Source organism: Lucilia cuprina, chromosome 6 (genome assembly GCF_022045245.1).
Source record: "Lucilia cuprina isolate Lc7/37 chromosome 6, ASM2204524v1, whole genome shotgun sequence".
NCBI classification, from domain to species: Eukaryota; Metazoa; Arthropoda; class Insecta; order Diptera; family Calliphoridae; genus Lucilia; species Lucilia cuprina.
Window position 1 is genome coordinate 22,821,013 of NC_060954.1, and position 18,165 is coordinate 22,839,177.

General features: G+C 33.5%; 1 protein-coding gene across 1 annotated transcript in view; it reads right to left on the reverse strand.

Moving 5' to 3' along the window:
- Positions 1-17,765, reverse strand: part of LOC111688861 (death-associated inhibitor of apoptosis 2) — a 22,313-nt gene extending 4,548 nt beyond the window's left edge. The window contains exons 1-2 of the mRNA XM_046955009.1: positions 17,234-17,765; positions 16,735-17,174 (exon numbers count right to left, since the gene is read on the reverse strand). Of these exons, the coding sequence (XP_046810965.1) occupies positions 16,735-17,174; positions 17,234-17,623 (830 nt within the window). The 5' untranslated portion in view covers positions 17,624-17,765. The remainder of the gene's footprint in view (positions 1-16,734; positions 17,175-17,233) is intronic.
- Between the last annotated feature and the right edge of the window lie 400 nt (positions 17,766-18,165).

An 18,165-nucleotide genomic window follows, 5' to 3' on the forward strand; every position in this document is an offset into this window, starting at 1 on the left:
CTAACTTATACAGACAGATTCCTAGATGTATTTACTTTCCCTTAGCTTCCTTATTTTATTGTTTAATTTCTTTTTCAGATCAACATGCCTAAAATCGGTTCATCTAAATCCGAGTCATCCGGCGATGGACTCCCAAAGAGGTACAATGCCTATCCAACAATGCCCACATCCTTTGCGGACATGTAGAAAGTTTTTAGCGATGAATATAAACGATCGCATCCATGCAGTCCGTAAACACAAATATTGTTTAAACTGTCTCGCCCATGACCATTCCCATGGCACCTGCTTTTCAAAACTCGGATGCAAGCATTGTCATATATTCCATCACACTCTTCTCCATGTGAATCTCCGCTTTTTAAAGGACCTGTTGACTAGCCGTTCTCGTTCGCCTTCCCCACAACATTCTGCATCGCGAAAAAGCAGCTCTTCGTCCAGTCGTAAGACCGATTTCACCTCAGCTTCGACTTTAAAATGCATCAACTTCCATCTCAAAATCCACATTGCTAACCTCGATACTGCACTGAAACACTTTAATGCTTTTACCCACCGTAAACCATGCTCGGTGCCGACTTAACTCCGGATCTACGGTTAGCCGAGTTTCAAAAGAGTTCGTGGTTTTCTTCAACTAAACAAAAAAATATTTTTTTCTTCTTGTTCTGGCCCTAGAGTTAAACACAGGTAATCTTACATCCCCAATAAAGATATTAAAATTTGTTCCAAACTCTTTAGAGTAAATAAAACAAACATTTTATTTATATTCTAAAGGGATTGTCTTTCAACCATTCCAGCCAACATCCAGATAGAGCTAAACACACAATCATACGGTAAATTTTATTATTGTACTATTGTTTATAAAAACAAGGGTGAGCAGCAGAGCAAAAGTTGCAGAGCGAGAGCAGCACTAGTGTGTTGTTATTGGCTAGAAACATGAAATTATGTATGTGGAGCCTGGCTTAAGTTAGAAACCATAAAAAGATCCTTTTTGTACTTTTTATGTTTTTCTAAAATTGAACCTAGAAATATGAAATTAAGTATATGGAGTCTGAATTAGGTGAGAATTTAAAAAAGGTACTTTTGGAATATTCTATAATATTGAACCGAGGGACATGAAATTTAATGAAATTTAGAATTAAAGTTAAATTTAAAACATATTATCTTCATTATTAGTATAATAACCTATCATATTATGATTCAATATAGTCCGAATATTTCATCATAATATAGTGATCATGTGATGTTGTAGTATCAAATTGTAGTTTCAAGCAACCACATTACGGTTTCATGTAATCATATAATAGCTTCAAGTAATCATATTATTGTTTCAAGTAACCATATTATGGTTACAAGTAGTCACATGTCTTCATGTAACCATATTATGGTACAAATTAAACATATGGTTATGGTTACAAATTAAACATAATATGGTTAATCTTATGTGCTCGGCGTAAAATGTAATTATTTGTTAATTTTTTTTTAAACAAACACAAAACTTCCAAGCACTGATATTCCCATAAAAAATATATATCCACACTTTCAACCCAATATAAACACAATATAATTTTTTTAATTATTAATTTTTTATGTACCCTATTATATTATTAGATAGTATTTATTTTAACACTGTATTTGATTAACAATTCATTTAATCCGATCTAGTACGGATAAACCATACAACTGATATAAAAATGGCGATACCAAAATATTTTTAATAGTAAACGTATTTTACTTATTGTAGCATAAAACATGTATCGCTTATGCCGACAAAATATTGAAAAAGCAATTAAAAACAATTAAGAGTGTTATATTCGGCCATGCCGAATCTTATATACCCACCATCAAATCATTCATGTTTATGTAGAATTTTACTGATGTACTCACATTTTTGGGTCAGTAATAAGTCTTAAAGTCATTTTCAGAAGGGGACCTTGGTAAGGTCAATTATAAATCCATTTTCATTAAATTTATGAAAATGATTTTATTTCCTATAAAACTTTTTTATGTCGAATTTTATTGCTTTATATATGTTATGGGCAGATATGAGCATACATTTAAGTTCTCATTAAACATGTTTGTGTTGAATTTCACCGCTATTGATACATCTCTTAGCGATAAAAATATTTTCTGAAGGGGGCATTATAATAGGGATAGGAGAAAACGTGAACCGATATTCTTACTTTCAATAAGGATCGATCCTTATAAAATTTGATAGGGAGATTTTGGCTCGCACGAAACTTGTGTATGTAGAATTTTGTAGTAATGAGCGTTGAATTCGTTGTCTAAAGGGCACCTTATTAGGGGGTTAGATAATAATGGACTCATCCTCATAAAATTTAAGAAAATGATTTTAGTTCCCATAAAACTTTTATATGTCGAATATTATTGTTAAATATATGCTTCTTTAGGTAGATATGAGCATTAAATTCGTTTTCTGAAAGGGACCTTATAGGTGGGATAGGGTCAATTATGCTTACAAAATTCTACATAGAGATTTATGAGACCATAAAACATGTGTGCCGAATTTCACCGCTATTGATGCTTCTCTTAGCCAGTTATGAGCGACAAAGTCATTTTCTGAAGGGTACTTTATATGGGGGGTAGGGTCAATTATGAACCGATCATTATAAAATTCTACGAAAAGATTTATGTCCCCATAAAACATGTTTGTGCCGAATTACACCGCTATTGATGCTTCTGTTAGTCAGTTGTGAGCGTTAAAGTCATTTTCTGAAGGCTACTTTGTATGGGGGGTAGGGTCAATTATGGACCTATCCTTATGAAATTCTATGAAAAGATTTATGTCCCTATAAAACATGTTTGTGTCGAATTTCACTGCTATTGATGCTTCTCTTAGCCAGTTATTGCGATAAAGTCATTTTTGAAGGGGACTTTATATGGGGGTAGGGTCAATTATGGACCGATCCTTATAAAATTCTACGAAGAGATTTATGTCACCATAAAACATGTTTGTGCCGAATTACACCGCTATTGATGCTTCTCTTAGCCAGTTGTGAGCGATAAAGTCATTTTCTGAAGGGTACTTTGTATGGGGGGTAGGCTCAATTATGGACCGATCCTTATGAAATTCTATGAAAAGATTTATGTCCCCATAAAACATGTTTGTGCCGAATTACAGCGCTATTGATGCTTTTGTTAGTCAGTTATTGGCGATAATGTTATTTTATAAAGGGGGCCTTATATGGGGGCTAGGCGAAATCGTGGACCGATATTGCCTATTTTCAATACCAAACAAACTGCATCAACTAAAAGTATCTGTGCAAAATTTCAGCACGCTAGTTACTTCTGTTTGGCCTCTATAGTGTTTTTAACAGACAGACAGACAGTCGGACGAACATGGCTAGATCGTCTTAGAATCTAATAAGGACCCAGAATATATATACTTTTATGGGTCTTAGACGAATATTTCAATGTGTTACAAACGGAATGACAAAAACAATATACCCCTCCATCTTTTTTGATGGTGGGTATAAAAACAAAAAAAAAAAATATATAATTGTGCATTCAGTTGCACATCTAGGTTGGTATGCGTTAACCGCCATTTGACAAATATTTTTATTATAAATAATTTTTATTTTTTTTTTTACATATAAATAATTTTAAGAATAATGAATAATCAAAATAATATATAGAATATTTAAGTTTTCAAGCTCAATTAAAATTGTTTAAGGTCCTTTGTAATGGGAAAACTCCAATCCAAAATAGAAAATCCTTCGGCCAATGTGGTCAATGAAGTAGAGGTAGTACAGGGAAATACAAGTGTTGAATTAATTGAATGTTGTTTAGTAATAACAACTGTTTTAATGGGTTTAAATACATTGCTGCGTCTTTACGCCTTGCATAATAAAAGATTAAAGAAGAAATATACAAGCCGAGCTAACAATTTAGATAGAGTATAGATGGAGTGGTCGGATATAGAAAAAGGGTTAGAATAATTAGAGATAAATTTGACCGGTCTTTCAAATGTTTGAATATTGATAGACCAACTAAGGAAGAAACAATTCACCAACATATGCAAACTTTGCTACGTTGTTTTGAGGATATAAGAGTAATATTTAACGTAAATTATAACAGACTAACTAAAGCACATCAAATAGCAGCAGAGGGATTTTTTTCTGGATTTAAAAGAAAGAGTTTTTAAAGTTGCCATTAGAAAGGATATAAAAATTGACTTACCAGAAAATTTGCATGAAGAGATAATTATAAAACCTAGTTTTTCACAGCAAGAATCAGGAACAGTTAAAACAATGTCGCAAACATTAGTGGAATTTTTGAATTCAGCCTCAAGGCTAATTACAGATTTTGATGGAAAATCTGAAAACTTACGATCTTTTCTTGATTCATTGGCTTTGGTCGACTCAATAAAGGGAAGCCACGAAGAGACACAGCAGTGTCTCTTATAAAAACTAAACTAAAAGGAACTGCTAGAAATTTAATTAACAATGAAGCGACCATAGCAGAAATTGTTGGCAAATTGAATAGTACTGTTAATGGTCCATTGTGAATCCCTTTAATAAAGGACAAGGAGAAAACAGAAGAAAACAGAAGAAAGGAGAGATGACAAGAGTGAGATTTTCCCTCCAAAAAGAGAACAGAAAAAAGAAGTGGTCATGGAAGGGAAATCCTTAATTGTCTATTAACTGAAAATCCAAGAAGTTCCCCTAATGAAGCCCATAATGTCGCCTAGGTTACACCCTGCTACATCACCTAGTTCATCGTGGAATCTTTTACTTAGCCGTTTCAGTCTCAGACTCTGTAATCTGGCATTATAATAGGGATAGGAGAAAACGAGAACCGATATTCTTACTTTCAATAAGGATCGATCCTTATAAAATTTGATAGGGAGATTTTGGCTCGCACGAAACTTGTGTATGTAGAATTTTGTAGTAATGAGCGTTGAATTCGTTGTCTAAAGGGCACCTTATTAGGGGGTTAGATAATAATGGATTCATCCTCATAAAATTTAAGAAAATGATTTTAGATCCCATAAAACTTTTATATGTCGAATATTATTGTTATATATATGCTTCTTAAGGTAGATATGAGCATTAAAGTCGTTTTCTGAAAGGGACCTTATAGGTGGGATAGGGTCAATTATGGATAGGGTCAATTATCCTTATAAAATTCTACAAAGAGATTTATGAGACCATAAAACATGTTTGTGACGAATTTTACCGCTATTGATGCTTCTCTTAGCCAGTTATGAGCGACAAAGTCATTTTCTGAAGGGGACTTTATATGGGGGGTAGGGTCAATTATGAAACGATCCTTATAAAATTCTACGAAAAGATTTATGTCCCCATAAAACATATTTGTGCCGAATTTCACTGCTATTGATGCTTCTCTTAGCCAGTTATGGGCGATAAAATTATTTTCTGAAGGGGACTTTATATGGGGGGTAGGGTCAATTATGGACCGATCCTTATAAAATTCTACGAAGAGATTTATGTCACCATAAAACATGTTTGTGCCGAATTACACCGCTATTGATGCTTCTGTTAGTCAGTTGTGAGCGATAAAGGCATTTTCTGAAGGGTACTTTGTATGGGGGGTAGGGTCAATTATAAACCGATCCTTATGAAATTCTACGAGAAGATTTATGTTCCTATAAAACATGTTTGTGCCGAATTTCACTGCTATTGATGCTTCTCTTAGCCAGTTATGGGTGATAAAGTCATTTTCTGAAGGGGACTTTATATGGGGGGTAGGGTCAATTATCGACCGATCCTTAAAAAATTCTACGAAGAGATTTGTGTTCCCGTAAAACATGTTTGTGCCGAATTTTACGGCTATTGATGCTTCTCTTAGCCAGTTATGTGCGATAAAGTCATTTTCTGAAGGGGACTTTATATGGGGGTAGGGTCAATTATGGACCGATCCTTATAAAATTCTACGAAGAGATTTATATCACCATAAAACATGTTTGTGCCGAATTACACCGTTATTGATGCTTCTGTTAGTCAGTTGTGAGCGATAAAGTCATTTTCTGAAGGGTACTTTGTATGGGGGGTAGGGTCAATTATGGACCGATCCTTATGAAATTCTATGAAAAGATTTATGTCCCTATAAAACATGTATGTGTCGAATTTCACTGCTATTGATGCTTCTCTTAGCCAGTTATTGGCGATAAAGTCATTTTCTGAAGGGTACTTTGTATGGGGGGTAGGGTCAATTATGGACCGATCCTTATGAAATTCTATGAAAAGATTTATGTCCCCATAAAACATGTTTGTGCCGAATTACAGCGCTATTGATGCTTTTGTTAGTCAGTTATTGGCGATAATGTCATTTTCTAAAGGGGGCCTTATATGGGGGCTAGGCGAAATCGTGGACCGATATCGCCCATTTTCAATACCAAACAAACTACATCAACTATAAGTATCTTCAGCTCGCTAGCTACTTCCGTTTGGACTCTATCGTGTTTTCAACAGACAGACAGACGGACGGACATGGCTATATCGTCTTAGAATCTAATAAGGACCCAGAATATATATACTTTTATGGGTCTTAGACGAATATTTCAATGTGTTACAAACGGAATGACAAAAACAATATACCCCCATCTTTTTTGATGGTGGGTATAAAAATACCAAAAAATAATAGTATGTACATATGTACATAATTTACCCTAATAATTTATAAAACTAGGGTTAAAAATGTTCGGAGAAACTTTTCTTCTATATATATCGCTAATTCAATATAGTGGAACTTAAGTCCATTTTCATAATGCAAGGGTCAAAAATTTTCGGGGAAAGTTTTCTTGTATATATTCTCATAGATATCATTTTAAGTTTTTAGTATATTGTGGAAGTAGACAACTCCAAAGCATGCCTCGCAGAAATGCCATTCAATATAGTGGAATCATTCTTTTTATAACCAATGGCCTCTAGGCTGATTGTCACCATATCATTATGGTCTAACTAAAAAATATTGATATCTGTTTAAATATTATCTAGTATGATCAAAATAAATCCAAAATTATTCTCGCACAAACACATGATCTCTAATGACACGCTAAAGTTAAAATCATGCATGTTTCACCTAAATCGAACCACTACGTCATCACTTGCACCTCTGATTAAACAACATCTTTGTCATGTAACTTTTTGCTGGGAATAAACAAACAAAAACATAATACAGTATAAAACGGTAAATTTTTTGTTATTGTAATAACCATCACGTTACGTTGTTATTGGCTAGAAACATGAAATTATATGTGTAGAGCCTGTATAAAGCGAAAACAGATTAAAGGCGCCTTTTTAGTACTTTAACAATTGGTATTTTTAGATTTTTTGTAATAAAATTCGTACTTATTTTTTTTACACATCATGATAAAAAATTATTGTTATATATAGATGGTTTTAATTAGCTATTTTTATTCATTTTTAGTTGATCAATTTATCTTCATTTAAACTTATTCTGAATTTTACATTTAAAAAGTTTTTATAAACTCTTAGGAATGTTTATTGCAACAGAATGAGATATTTTACCAATAAAACTGTGCTAATGCTTAATTTATCAGTTAATATTGACGATTATTGTTAGTTTAGTTTAGTTTAAAAGGGTTGTATATCAATGTATACATCCACTCGGAGACCCAATGGTCCATTGTGAATCCCTTTAATAAAGGACAAGGAGAAAACAGAAGAAAATAGAAGAAAGGAGAGATGAGAAGAGTGAGATTTTCCCTCCAAAAAGAGAACAAAAAAAAAAGAAGTGGTCATGGAAGGGAAATCCTTAATTGTCTATTAATTGAAAATCCAAAATTCCCCTAATGAAGCCCATAATGTCGCCTAGGTTACACCCTGCTACATCTCCTAGTTCATCGTGGAATCTTTTACCTAGCCATTTCAGTTTCAGACTCTGTAATCTGGGACAGTGGCATAAAATATGCTCTACTGTCTCCAGTTCTTCTTCGTCCTCACACAACCTGCAAAAATCCTGTGTGTTACCGATCCCATTACCCCTAAAGGCTCCAATTGAGCAGTGTCTGGTTATTACCCCTACTAAAATCCTTGTAATCTTCCTGTCCAATCCTAATAGCATTCTGGTTGCTTTTGGATTTAACTTCGGCCATAGTGTCCTAGAAACCCTACAATCCAGTCTACTGTACCAGGATTGGTTGGTGTTTTTTTTTGAAATATTCGGAAATTAGCCTATAGTAATGACAAATGGGGGGTTTTACCGAACTGACCCTTCTATCGAGCTCCAGATCCGAGCCCTGTCGGGCCAATTCATCTGCAATCTCATTACCCTGTATGTCACAGTGTCCCGGTACCCAACACAGCCTGAGTGTGTATAACCTGACTAACCCTTCCAGGTCCTTTTTGCAGCTGTTTACAAAGCTAGAATGTAACGTTTTACACTGCAAAGCTTTAAGAGCTGCCTGACTATCAACATAAATCGTCACTTCCGACCCCCTAGTAATGTGTGTCTTAATAGTATCCACGGATTTCCATATAGCCAGGATTTCCTACCCACCACACAGTACAACCATAGGTAATGATGGGCCTTACTACCGACGTGTAAATCCAATTTACTATGTCTGGTCGCAAACCCCAATTCTTACCAATAGAGTTTCTGCACGTGTAATAGGCATTGAGCCCCTTTTTAAGCCGTTCCTGTATATTCTTCTTCCAAGACAATTTTTGGTCGAGGAAGGTCCCTAGATACTTGGCTCCTTCTGATAATTTCAGTTTAACGCCGTCTAATCTCGGCAAACTAAAACTCTCAACTTTATATTTCCTAGTGAAAAGTACTAGCTCCGTCTTAGATGGATTCACACCCAACCCATTCCTGTTTGCCCAGGTTGATAAATCGCTTAGTGCTGACTGCATGACCTCACTTATCGTCGGGAGAAATTTACCTTTGACCAGTAGCACCACGTCATCCGCATAAGCGACTATCTTCCTACCTTTAGATTCAAAGATCCTTAGGATAGAGTTGACCGCCAGTAACCATAGTAGGGGAGATAACATTCCTCCTTGTTGTGTACCCCTGGTAACTCGTTTACGAATCCTATCATCCCCTAAGGTTGAGTTGATAATTCTGCTATCAAGCATCGATACTATCCAACTCACTAGGAAATCCTGAACTCCGAGTACGACTCTCTGATGGCCTCTATTCTAATGTTGTTAAAGGCGCCCTCTATGTCTAAAAACGCGGCTAGAGTATATTCCCTATGCTCTAAACCGTGCTCAATACAACCAACCACCTCATGTAACGCAATCTCAACCGACTTACCCTTTAGGTAGGCATGTTGAGCATTGCTAATAAGACGGGTATCTATATTGCTCCTGAGATAAAGATCTATCAGACGTTCTAAAGTCTTCAGTATAAAAGACGATAGGCTGATAGGCCTGAAATCCTTAGGTTTCGAGTGGCATGCCCTACCGGCCTTAGGAATAAAGATTACCCTAACCTCTCTCCACCTTCTTGGAAGGTATCCCGTGAGGAGACACCTCTTGAAAATATCAGCTAGAAGTGCCAATGCGTCTTCAGGAATATTACAGAGCTCGGCCGGAAAAACACCATCCGGACCCGGTGATTTATATGGGTCAAAAGTGTTCACCGCCCAGCCCAGTTTGTCCCTAGTGACTATTTCATCAATATGACCAGATGAATAACTAGAAGCCCCAGGTCCTTGGACCCCCTGACTTAAGTCCCTATCCTGGGAAGTGAGTTTCCATAAGCAAAGAGAGTGTCTCTGAGCTGGACTCCGTCCACGAGTTGTCCTCACGCTGAATGTAACCTAAGGCCTTGGGGTCTTTGGCTAAAATTCTACGGAACCTAGACATCTCATTTACGTGGCCAACAGATTCACAGTAGTTCCTCCATGATATCTGTTTTGCTCTTTTGATCTCTCCCTTATACTTATTGAAACTCACTTTGTAGTTGTTCCAATCTTCTGGAAGTCTAGTAAGCTTTGCCTTATTAAACAACCTTCTAACCGTCAACCTTTGATCACGTAGGTCCACCACTTAGGTTGCTTATGCCTACCCGGAAATCTCAACGGGCAGGATAGCTCATAGCTCTCCGTTAACACACTGGTAAATTTGTCTACAACCTTATCCTTATCAATGTGTCGATGAAATGATGTTACCCGTCATAAAATTAGCCAATTGATGTACATGCTTTCTATAAAATTCAACAGATAACTTAAAAACTTCTATATATGTATAATTTATAGTTTGAACCATAAATTAAGAGATACGAAAGTGAGCGTTAAAAAGATCCAATCATCTTGGTGTACGTGTGACCATTTAGAAGCCGGTTGATTTCGAAAGATGAAAGATTTGAGTTTGTGAATTGTGTGATTTTGATGGATCTGTAATATTTTTATTTTTCTTTGAATCTTTACTCTTCGAGTGGATATGCACTTTTTATTGGTTCATAACCCTTCTAAACCTAACCTAAAACTACATACATATGTATATAGTACTCCTATGATAATACACAACATTAACTATTATAGTGTTGTCATTTTAATTGTTGCTGTGAATTTTTCAGATTATCATATACATCTTGGAACTTAATTATATCTGCATATAAGATTTGTTGCGAAACGTTTAGAACGGCACATTTCTTACAAACAAAGCTAATAAAAAGTTGGTGTTTGGTCAAGTCGCTTTAGTGTTATCGTTGCAATTTTGGGTTTATTTATCTATGGTTTCAAAATAAATATTAACTTGAATTTCAAAATCCTGTAGATTTTACTAACACTAAGACTTGTTAAGACCATGTGTATTTAACAGGTACACACCCCTTTCGAAGTAAACTAAGTTGGTTTGCATTATAAAAAAACTGATTGGTTCTTCATTCAGAAATGTTGCGAGTTTCTTAACAATAATTTGTTGTATGTAGTAAAAATTTTATAATGGCATTGTTATTTAACAGATGCAATGTTGAAAGACTCAATTTAGCTTTCTGTGAAATTGGATAGATGATGCTTTGTTGGGAATTTTGAAGGAGAAATAGTTGTTGCAAGAGATATTTCACACCGCATGTTCTGTTGTTTTGCTTTCTGTGAAATTGGATAACGTAGAGCTCTTTGGTCAGAGATGATGCTTTGTTTGGAATTTTGAAGGGGAAATTGTCGTTGCAGAAGATATTTCACACCGCACATCCTGTGCAGTTTGGAGGTCATAGCATCTTAAAAGATATAGAGAGTTTATTACTTCAGTGGGTGTTTCATTCTGGAATGTGGAAAAAGTGTATAATGTAACTCGGACTTTTTCCGAGTTGAATGTCAATGGTTCTCTGCAAATTTTTTCGAAAATATTTTTAAAAAGTAGAAAAGTGGACTGGATTTTAGGTCGAGTCTTTTGCACAACATATCGTTCTGCAACGTCATTATTTTTTGGAAAAAAATAAGGTCTTTGTGATATTAAATGCTTTGTTCGGTAGTAAGCCACCGTTGCAGGAGGTGGCCTTGTTTATGACATTGCGGGAGGCTAGATATTTCATTATTACTGAGTCATAATGCAGTCTGTACAAGTTTCCTATTTCGTATCCTAATTCCGTCCGAATATGCTTCGAAAACCGTATGGAATGTTGCTCAGAATTCGGAACTCTTTGTCTAAGAAAATTCGGAAAAATGTGCAGAGTTGTCGGTCAAAATTCAGTACGACATTCGATGAAAATTCCAGGGGAATTCTAAAGGAATTTTCAACAAATCTGATTGACTTTGGACAAATGTCGGATACCATGTCGTCACATTTTTCTAGTGATACATTCTTATATAGACAAACATTAGTTCAATACTTAATAACTGATTTTTCATAATAATTTTTTAATAAAACACAACGTTTTTTAACAATATTTTTTGTCTCATTTGAATAGGTCCATCATCTTTAATTTACAGAAACAACAACAAAATGCATTTTTCAATAAACTTTTTTTTTCATTAAAACTTTTGCAAGGTTTTAGAAAATATTTAGTAAGAAACATGTCCGCCGTTACTTGAGATAACTTTGAAAATTCGAAGTAATAAAGAGTTAAGATTCTTAAGTAATGACAAGGATATTTCGGTCCATGTCTTTTTACTGCCCTGGCGGTATGGATCGGGGCATTATATTTTTAAAATATACACGGCAAGTGTTCAAAGATATCCAAATATGAGAAAAATCTGATTCCGATATGGCATTACAATTCCTACTAGATGAAAGAAATTGAAGTTCACATGTTTCATAATACGAAATTGTCCCTCAATACATCCAATATCCTCCTTTTTTCACACCTTATGTATCTTTTAAACAAAAGAACATACAAAAAATATTTTTGGCTAATTCATAACTAAACGAAACAAGTATGAATGTATAGTCGGGCGTAACCGACCATATGATACCCTACACCTGTCAGTATGTATGTTAAAAATGGGGATTATTTAGAATTTAAAAGTGTTATTAATGTTTGTAAGTGAATTTTGACCTTTAAGTCATTTTCTGAAGGGGAGTTTGCATGGGGGATAGGATCAAATGAAGCCCGATCATTACAAAAAGTAATGATTTAAAGTTCTATAAAACTAAGTTTTGTCGACTTTTGTTAACATAATAGATCATTTAAATTAATTATAAGCCAAAATGCCCTATTTGGGGGGTACGGTTTTATGGGGGATAGTCGAAATAATGGACCGATTTAAACCATTTTCAGGGACCAAAAGAAGCGTGTGTGCCAAATTTCATCTAATTATCTTCAAAATTGGGGCCTGTACCTTGGACAGCCAGCCAGCCAGCCGGTCAGCCAGACGGACGGACGGACGGACATAGCTTAATCGACTCAGAAAATGATTCTAAGCCGATTGGTCCTATACCTTGGGTATAGGACGAATATTTTTCTATGTTACAAACATCAGCACAAACCCAATATACCCTTCCCACTTAAGTGGTGTAGGGTATAAAATTAAAAATACATATTTGTACGTTTTTGAAATTTCTATAATATTGAACCTAGAAACTTGAAATTAAGTGTGTATGGGCCGGATTAAGTGAGAACCTATAAAAGGGGTATTTTTGACACTTTTTTGTTCTTCAAATGGTTCTTTTAGAAATTTCCGTAATATTGAACCGGATTAAGTGAGATCCCATAAGAGGTGTTGTTCTGGTACTTTTTGGTTCTTCAAAAGGTACATTTTAACATTTCTATAATATTGAACATAGAAACATGAAATTAAGCATGTATGGTCCGGATTAAGTGATATCCCATAAAAGGGGTGTTTTTGGTATTTTATCGTTCTTCAAAAGGTACTTTTTGAAATGCCTATAATTAAGTGAGAACCCATAATAGGGGACTTTTTTGTTTTTCAAAGGGGTATTTTTGCCACTTTTTTATTCTTCAAATGGTTCTTTTAGAAATTTCTGTAATATTGAACCGGATTAAGTGAGATCCCATAAGAGGTGTTGTTCTGGTACTTTTTGGTTCTTCAAAAGGTACATTTTAACATTTCTATAATATTGAACATAGAAACATGAAATTAAGCATGTATGGTCCGGATTAAGTGATATCCCATAAAAGGATTGCCGTATTAAGTAAGAACCCATAATAGGAGACTTTTTCGTTCTTCAAAAGGTACTTTTTGAATTTTTATAATATTGAACCTAGAAATATAAAATTAAGTATGTACAGTCCTGATTAAATGAGAACCTATAAAAAGGGACTTTTTGGTATTCTATCGTTCTTCAAAAGGTACTTCTTGAAATTTTTACAATATTGAACCTAGAAACATGTAATTATGTATGTATGGCGTTGATGGAGTGGTACTTTTTTAAATTTCTATCCTAGAAAAATGGGGAAACCAAGAAAATAATATTAAAATTTAATTTTTGATGCATTTTATTAATTTTCATCAGAATTTGCAGGTCAATAAATTATTTTGCATTTTTAGAATTCGAGTTATATTTGTTGGGGTTTTTCAAATTAGTTTTTAATTACTTTTTGGAATTTATTAATTTAGATTTTTAGAACAAGTGTAACTGCCTGTTTCACAATATCGAAACAACATTTTCATTCTTATAAATATATTGAAAACAAAAACAAAATTTTAAATTTATTTGTTGTTTTCAATATATTTGTAAGAATGAAAATGTTCTTTCGCATTTAGAGAAACCGGCAGTAAATCAATGAAATACAGTTATGAGATGTTTAATCAATATCATTAAAAATATAAAATAAAATAATTGACGAAATTACTTAAAGAATTATTTAAAAAATCGCACTGAATGGTCTTTCAAAATCGTTAACTGCCAAAGGGAGGCGACTTCCGTTTTGAGAACTTATCGCGGAAAAAATAATTATAATTTTTGTAACAGGCATATAAACCAAAAAATTTCTGAAATGGACCAAACTATTGTTCTGTATAGGGTAATTCCAAAATAAATCAAAATCGGGAGCATATATTCTACTCCTGAATGCGGTTTCTATGGCGTATAAATTGGATCCTTAACTCATTCAGTTCATGTTTTATGGGTCTTTAAAGTAGGGCATCTCGGGTATTTTTGTACAAAATTAAAAATGTTGATGACTGAATAACTTTGGAACCAGTTATCCGACTTTAACAAATGATGCTTCGTTCGACAGGTCTTCGATTACTCGTTTTTGGCATTTCATTAAAATTACATGAAGTCCTGGCGCAAGGACCATATAATGGAAATGTCCATATCCTTGAATATCATAAAAAGGATATTTTTTGTTTCTTAATTTTTTAATGATAAATAGGCAAAATTATTCTTATTGCTGTGTAAAAAATTTATAATGAAACCTCAAGGGGTTTGGAAGTTATAGGAGTTTTTATTTAGCTACATTTACAATTATAGTAAATAGTAAATGAGTGCTTTTTATACATTTTAACACATTTATAGTCTAGTAAATTGATGTTTTAATGCCGAATAAAGTAAAAATTACGACAGACCATCAAATTAATGTTATAAATATAATAATGAATAATATATGAAATCATGTCTTACATAATTGAAATATTGGAGGTCATAGGTCAAAATAATATTTTTTTTGTGAAATATCTCCTTTTTCATACATCCTACGGATTTAGGAGTCATTACAAAATTTATAGAAAATAGAGTTATAGTCATTTTTTGTCCATTTACGATATGGTTTTCAAACCTCAATATATTTTGAACTACAAACGTATAGTTATAGAAGGTGTAATGATGAATTAAATTAACCGAGACATAAAAATCGAATAACTCGGTTAACTGGAAATCGATGTTGTCTAAAAACCGGTTCGTAAAAAACGTAATATGCAATACAAATCGTTTTTTTTCGGTTTACCGGGTAGCCGGTTTATAAACACTAGTTCCAATTTTAATAGTTTCCCAGATAAGCGAATTTTTGTATTTAATTCCTTTGAAGGCTTCCACGCCCCTACTGCTAGTACGTCACCTTTTTTCTTAAGTAAGCACATTGACCCTAAAGTGGTTCCGACAAAATTTGAGGACTCTATGTGTTATATTTTACTCATATACAGATTTAAGATATGGAAGGTGCCACGACCACTGTAGCCATTCCGCCCATTTTATTCAGAAATATTGTTATGAATGTCAAAGTTGTCCATACAAAATTTGCAATTTCTGAGATATGTGACTTTTAATACTTATTTTGAATGTGGGCGTGGCACACACACATATATATATACATATATATATATATATATATATATATATATATATATAATATATATATATATATAATATATATATATATATATATATATATATATATATATATATATATATATATATATATATATATATATATATTATATATATATATATATATAATATATAATATATATATATATATATATATATATATATATATATATATATATATATAATATATATATATATATATATATATATATATTATATATATATATATATATACTAAATCAAATCACTATTACCTCTAATTAAACTTGTTTTTTTTTCATACATTTTTTACTGGGAAATAATAAAATAGCAGTAGTTAGTAGTTACTTGCTCAACACATGTTGAAATACAAGTAAAATTGGATTGTATTACTTCCTGGCTCATTTTTGGCCAACAAAATGAACCATAGAATTAAGTACATTGAACAGAACTTACTTTTTTGCGATTTTCACCATGACAATGAACCAAAACCTTTGGTAAAGTTGATCTAAGAGTAGTTATCGTATAATGGGACGCAAATTCTTTGACTGTCCATCTAAATCTCCTGACTCAAGCCCCTTAGAGATGCTATTCGGCATTCTGAAGCGCTGGGTCGAAACTCCCGGTTTTAGAAAACATTATAGCTGGCGAATGGCTTAAAATCCGATTGGAATTCATTACGAACTACACGAAAAAAATCTACTGCTATATTTCACAAAGGTGTTTCGAAGTCAAAAGCACCAAAGATTTTCATAAGATCAAAAATTTGCTTAAGTTTTCTTGTAACTCACATCGAAATGGAATTAAACTTTTGTTGTTATTATTATAATGTAGACACATAATATTATTATCAATTATATAATTTTGAATAATTCAAATAGAAAATATAGCAATTTGTATACAATACCAAAAAAAAGTTGCTTAGGTTTCGAACAATACTATATGTATATATAAAATTTCGTAAGACTTTAAATGCTATTATATTCAAGTAGTCCAGTAGTAAATAAGAGATATATGTATATGTATTTTTAATTTTTGTAGAAATAAATTCATGCGAAGATCATATAAACATACATACCATTTAGCATGCTCAAACCAGGGATCATCTTCTTTTTCCCATGATCTTAATCCCATGTTACAATGAAAGCATCGAACTTGGTCATCAATCTTTTGGTAATAAAGGCCTGCTTGTGCAAGGTCTTCCGGCTTTTGTATATCAGGTATTGGCCAATTTGAATAAGTTCGAAGTCTAGAGTGCAATGATGTATATTTTGGATTCTTAGGAGGTGATATTTGTTGAATACCCAAGTCCCGAATACCATCATTGGCTATTTCAATTAAAGGTCCTAGCAGTACACGTGGGCATTCTGGAAAAAATCGACGATGTTCTTCGAATGCATTATCCTGTTTTTCCCACTGAGCAATTACACCCTTACACCAAGCACATTCAACCTCATCAGATCGATTACGATAAAAAAATCCAGCTTTTGCTAATGATTGTGGTGTAATATGTGGATTCTAACAATTATTTAATTATCAATTTAGTATTATATATCTAAATAAATCAATTTTATTACCGGCCAATTAACAAATGTCGCTAAACGATCCTTTTCAATTAGCAAATCCAGTTCACGATGCTCCTTTGCCGTTGAAGACGGACTTTCGTTAACAACTGTGTTGCGCTCTTGATCCACCCTTAATAAATCATTTTCGGTCATTGAAAATGATATGTTACCACAATGGTGCCTATTTAAAATGAATTCACATTGTGGACTTAAACGAGCGTGGCGTTCTTCCACATTATCATTAAAATCCCAATCACTTATATGGCAATGGCACCAATTACATGCTACCTCCAACAAATTTCCAGTTGCAAAAAAACCATTGGCTGCCAGAATTCGAGAACATACAGGAGCATTAATGGGCCATACACTAAAACTTCGCAAACGAGTTTCCTCTGAATTCATTTTTCAACAGATATGTATGTATGTCTGTAAGCACTTATATACAATTAAATAATAAGTACGAAAAATATTTCTTCAAAAGAATTTTGAAATTTACAAATAAATTGTGTATTCCTATCAGAGACCTGCGCCGACAAATATTAACATTCGGCGGCGTAAAATCGAAATTAAGTCGGCAAAGTTTTCAACTAAGGCGAATTCATACAAGGTGGTGGCCAAGGCGAATTCAGATAAGGTGGTGGCAGTTCTGCCAAAACAACATTTTCCATGTATTTTGTTTTTGCCAAGGTATATTAATTTTATAAGGTAGAGTCATCGGCGAATTCAGAATACCGAGCGAATTGGTTATATTTTTTTTATATGTAGTTTGACATTGTGCCTGCACTTGAAGGCGAATTGGCTGTCAGGGAAAAATGTCAAAAACAGCTGACAAATAAATCAAAGCGAATTTTTGTTAAACAAAAAATGTTTATAAATTTGAATCTGTTTGTAATTTAATTTGATGTTTTTAAAAATAAAACTAATTTCGTGTAGTATTATTATTG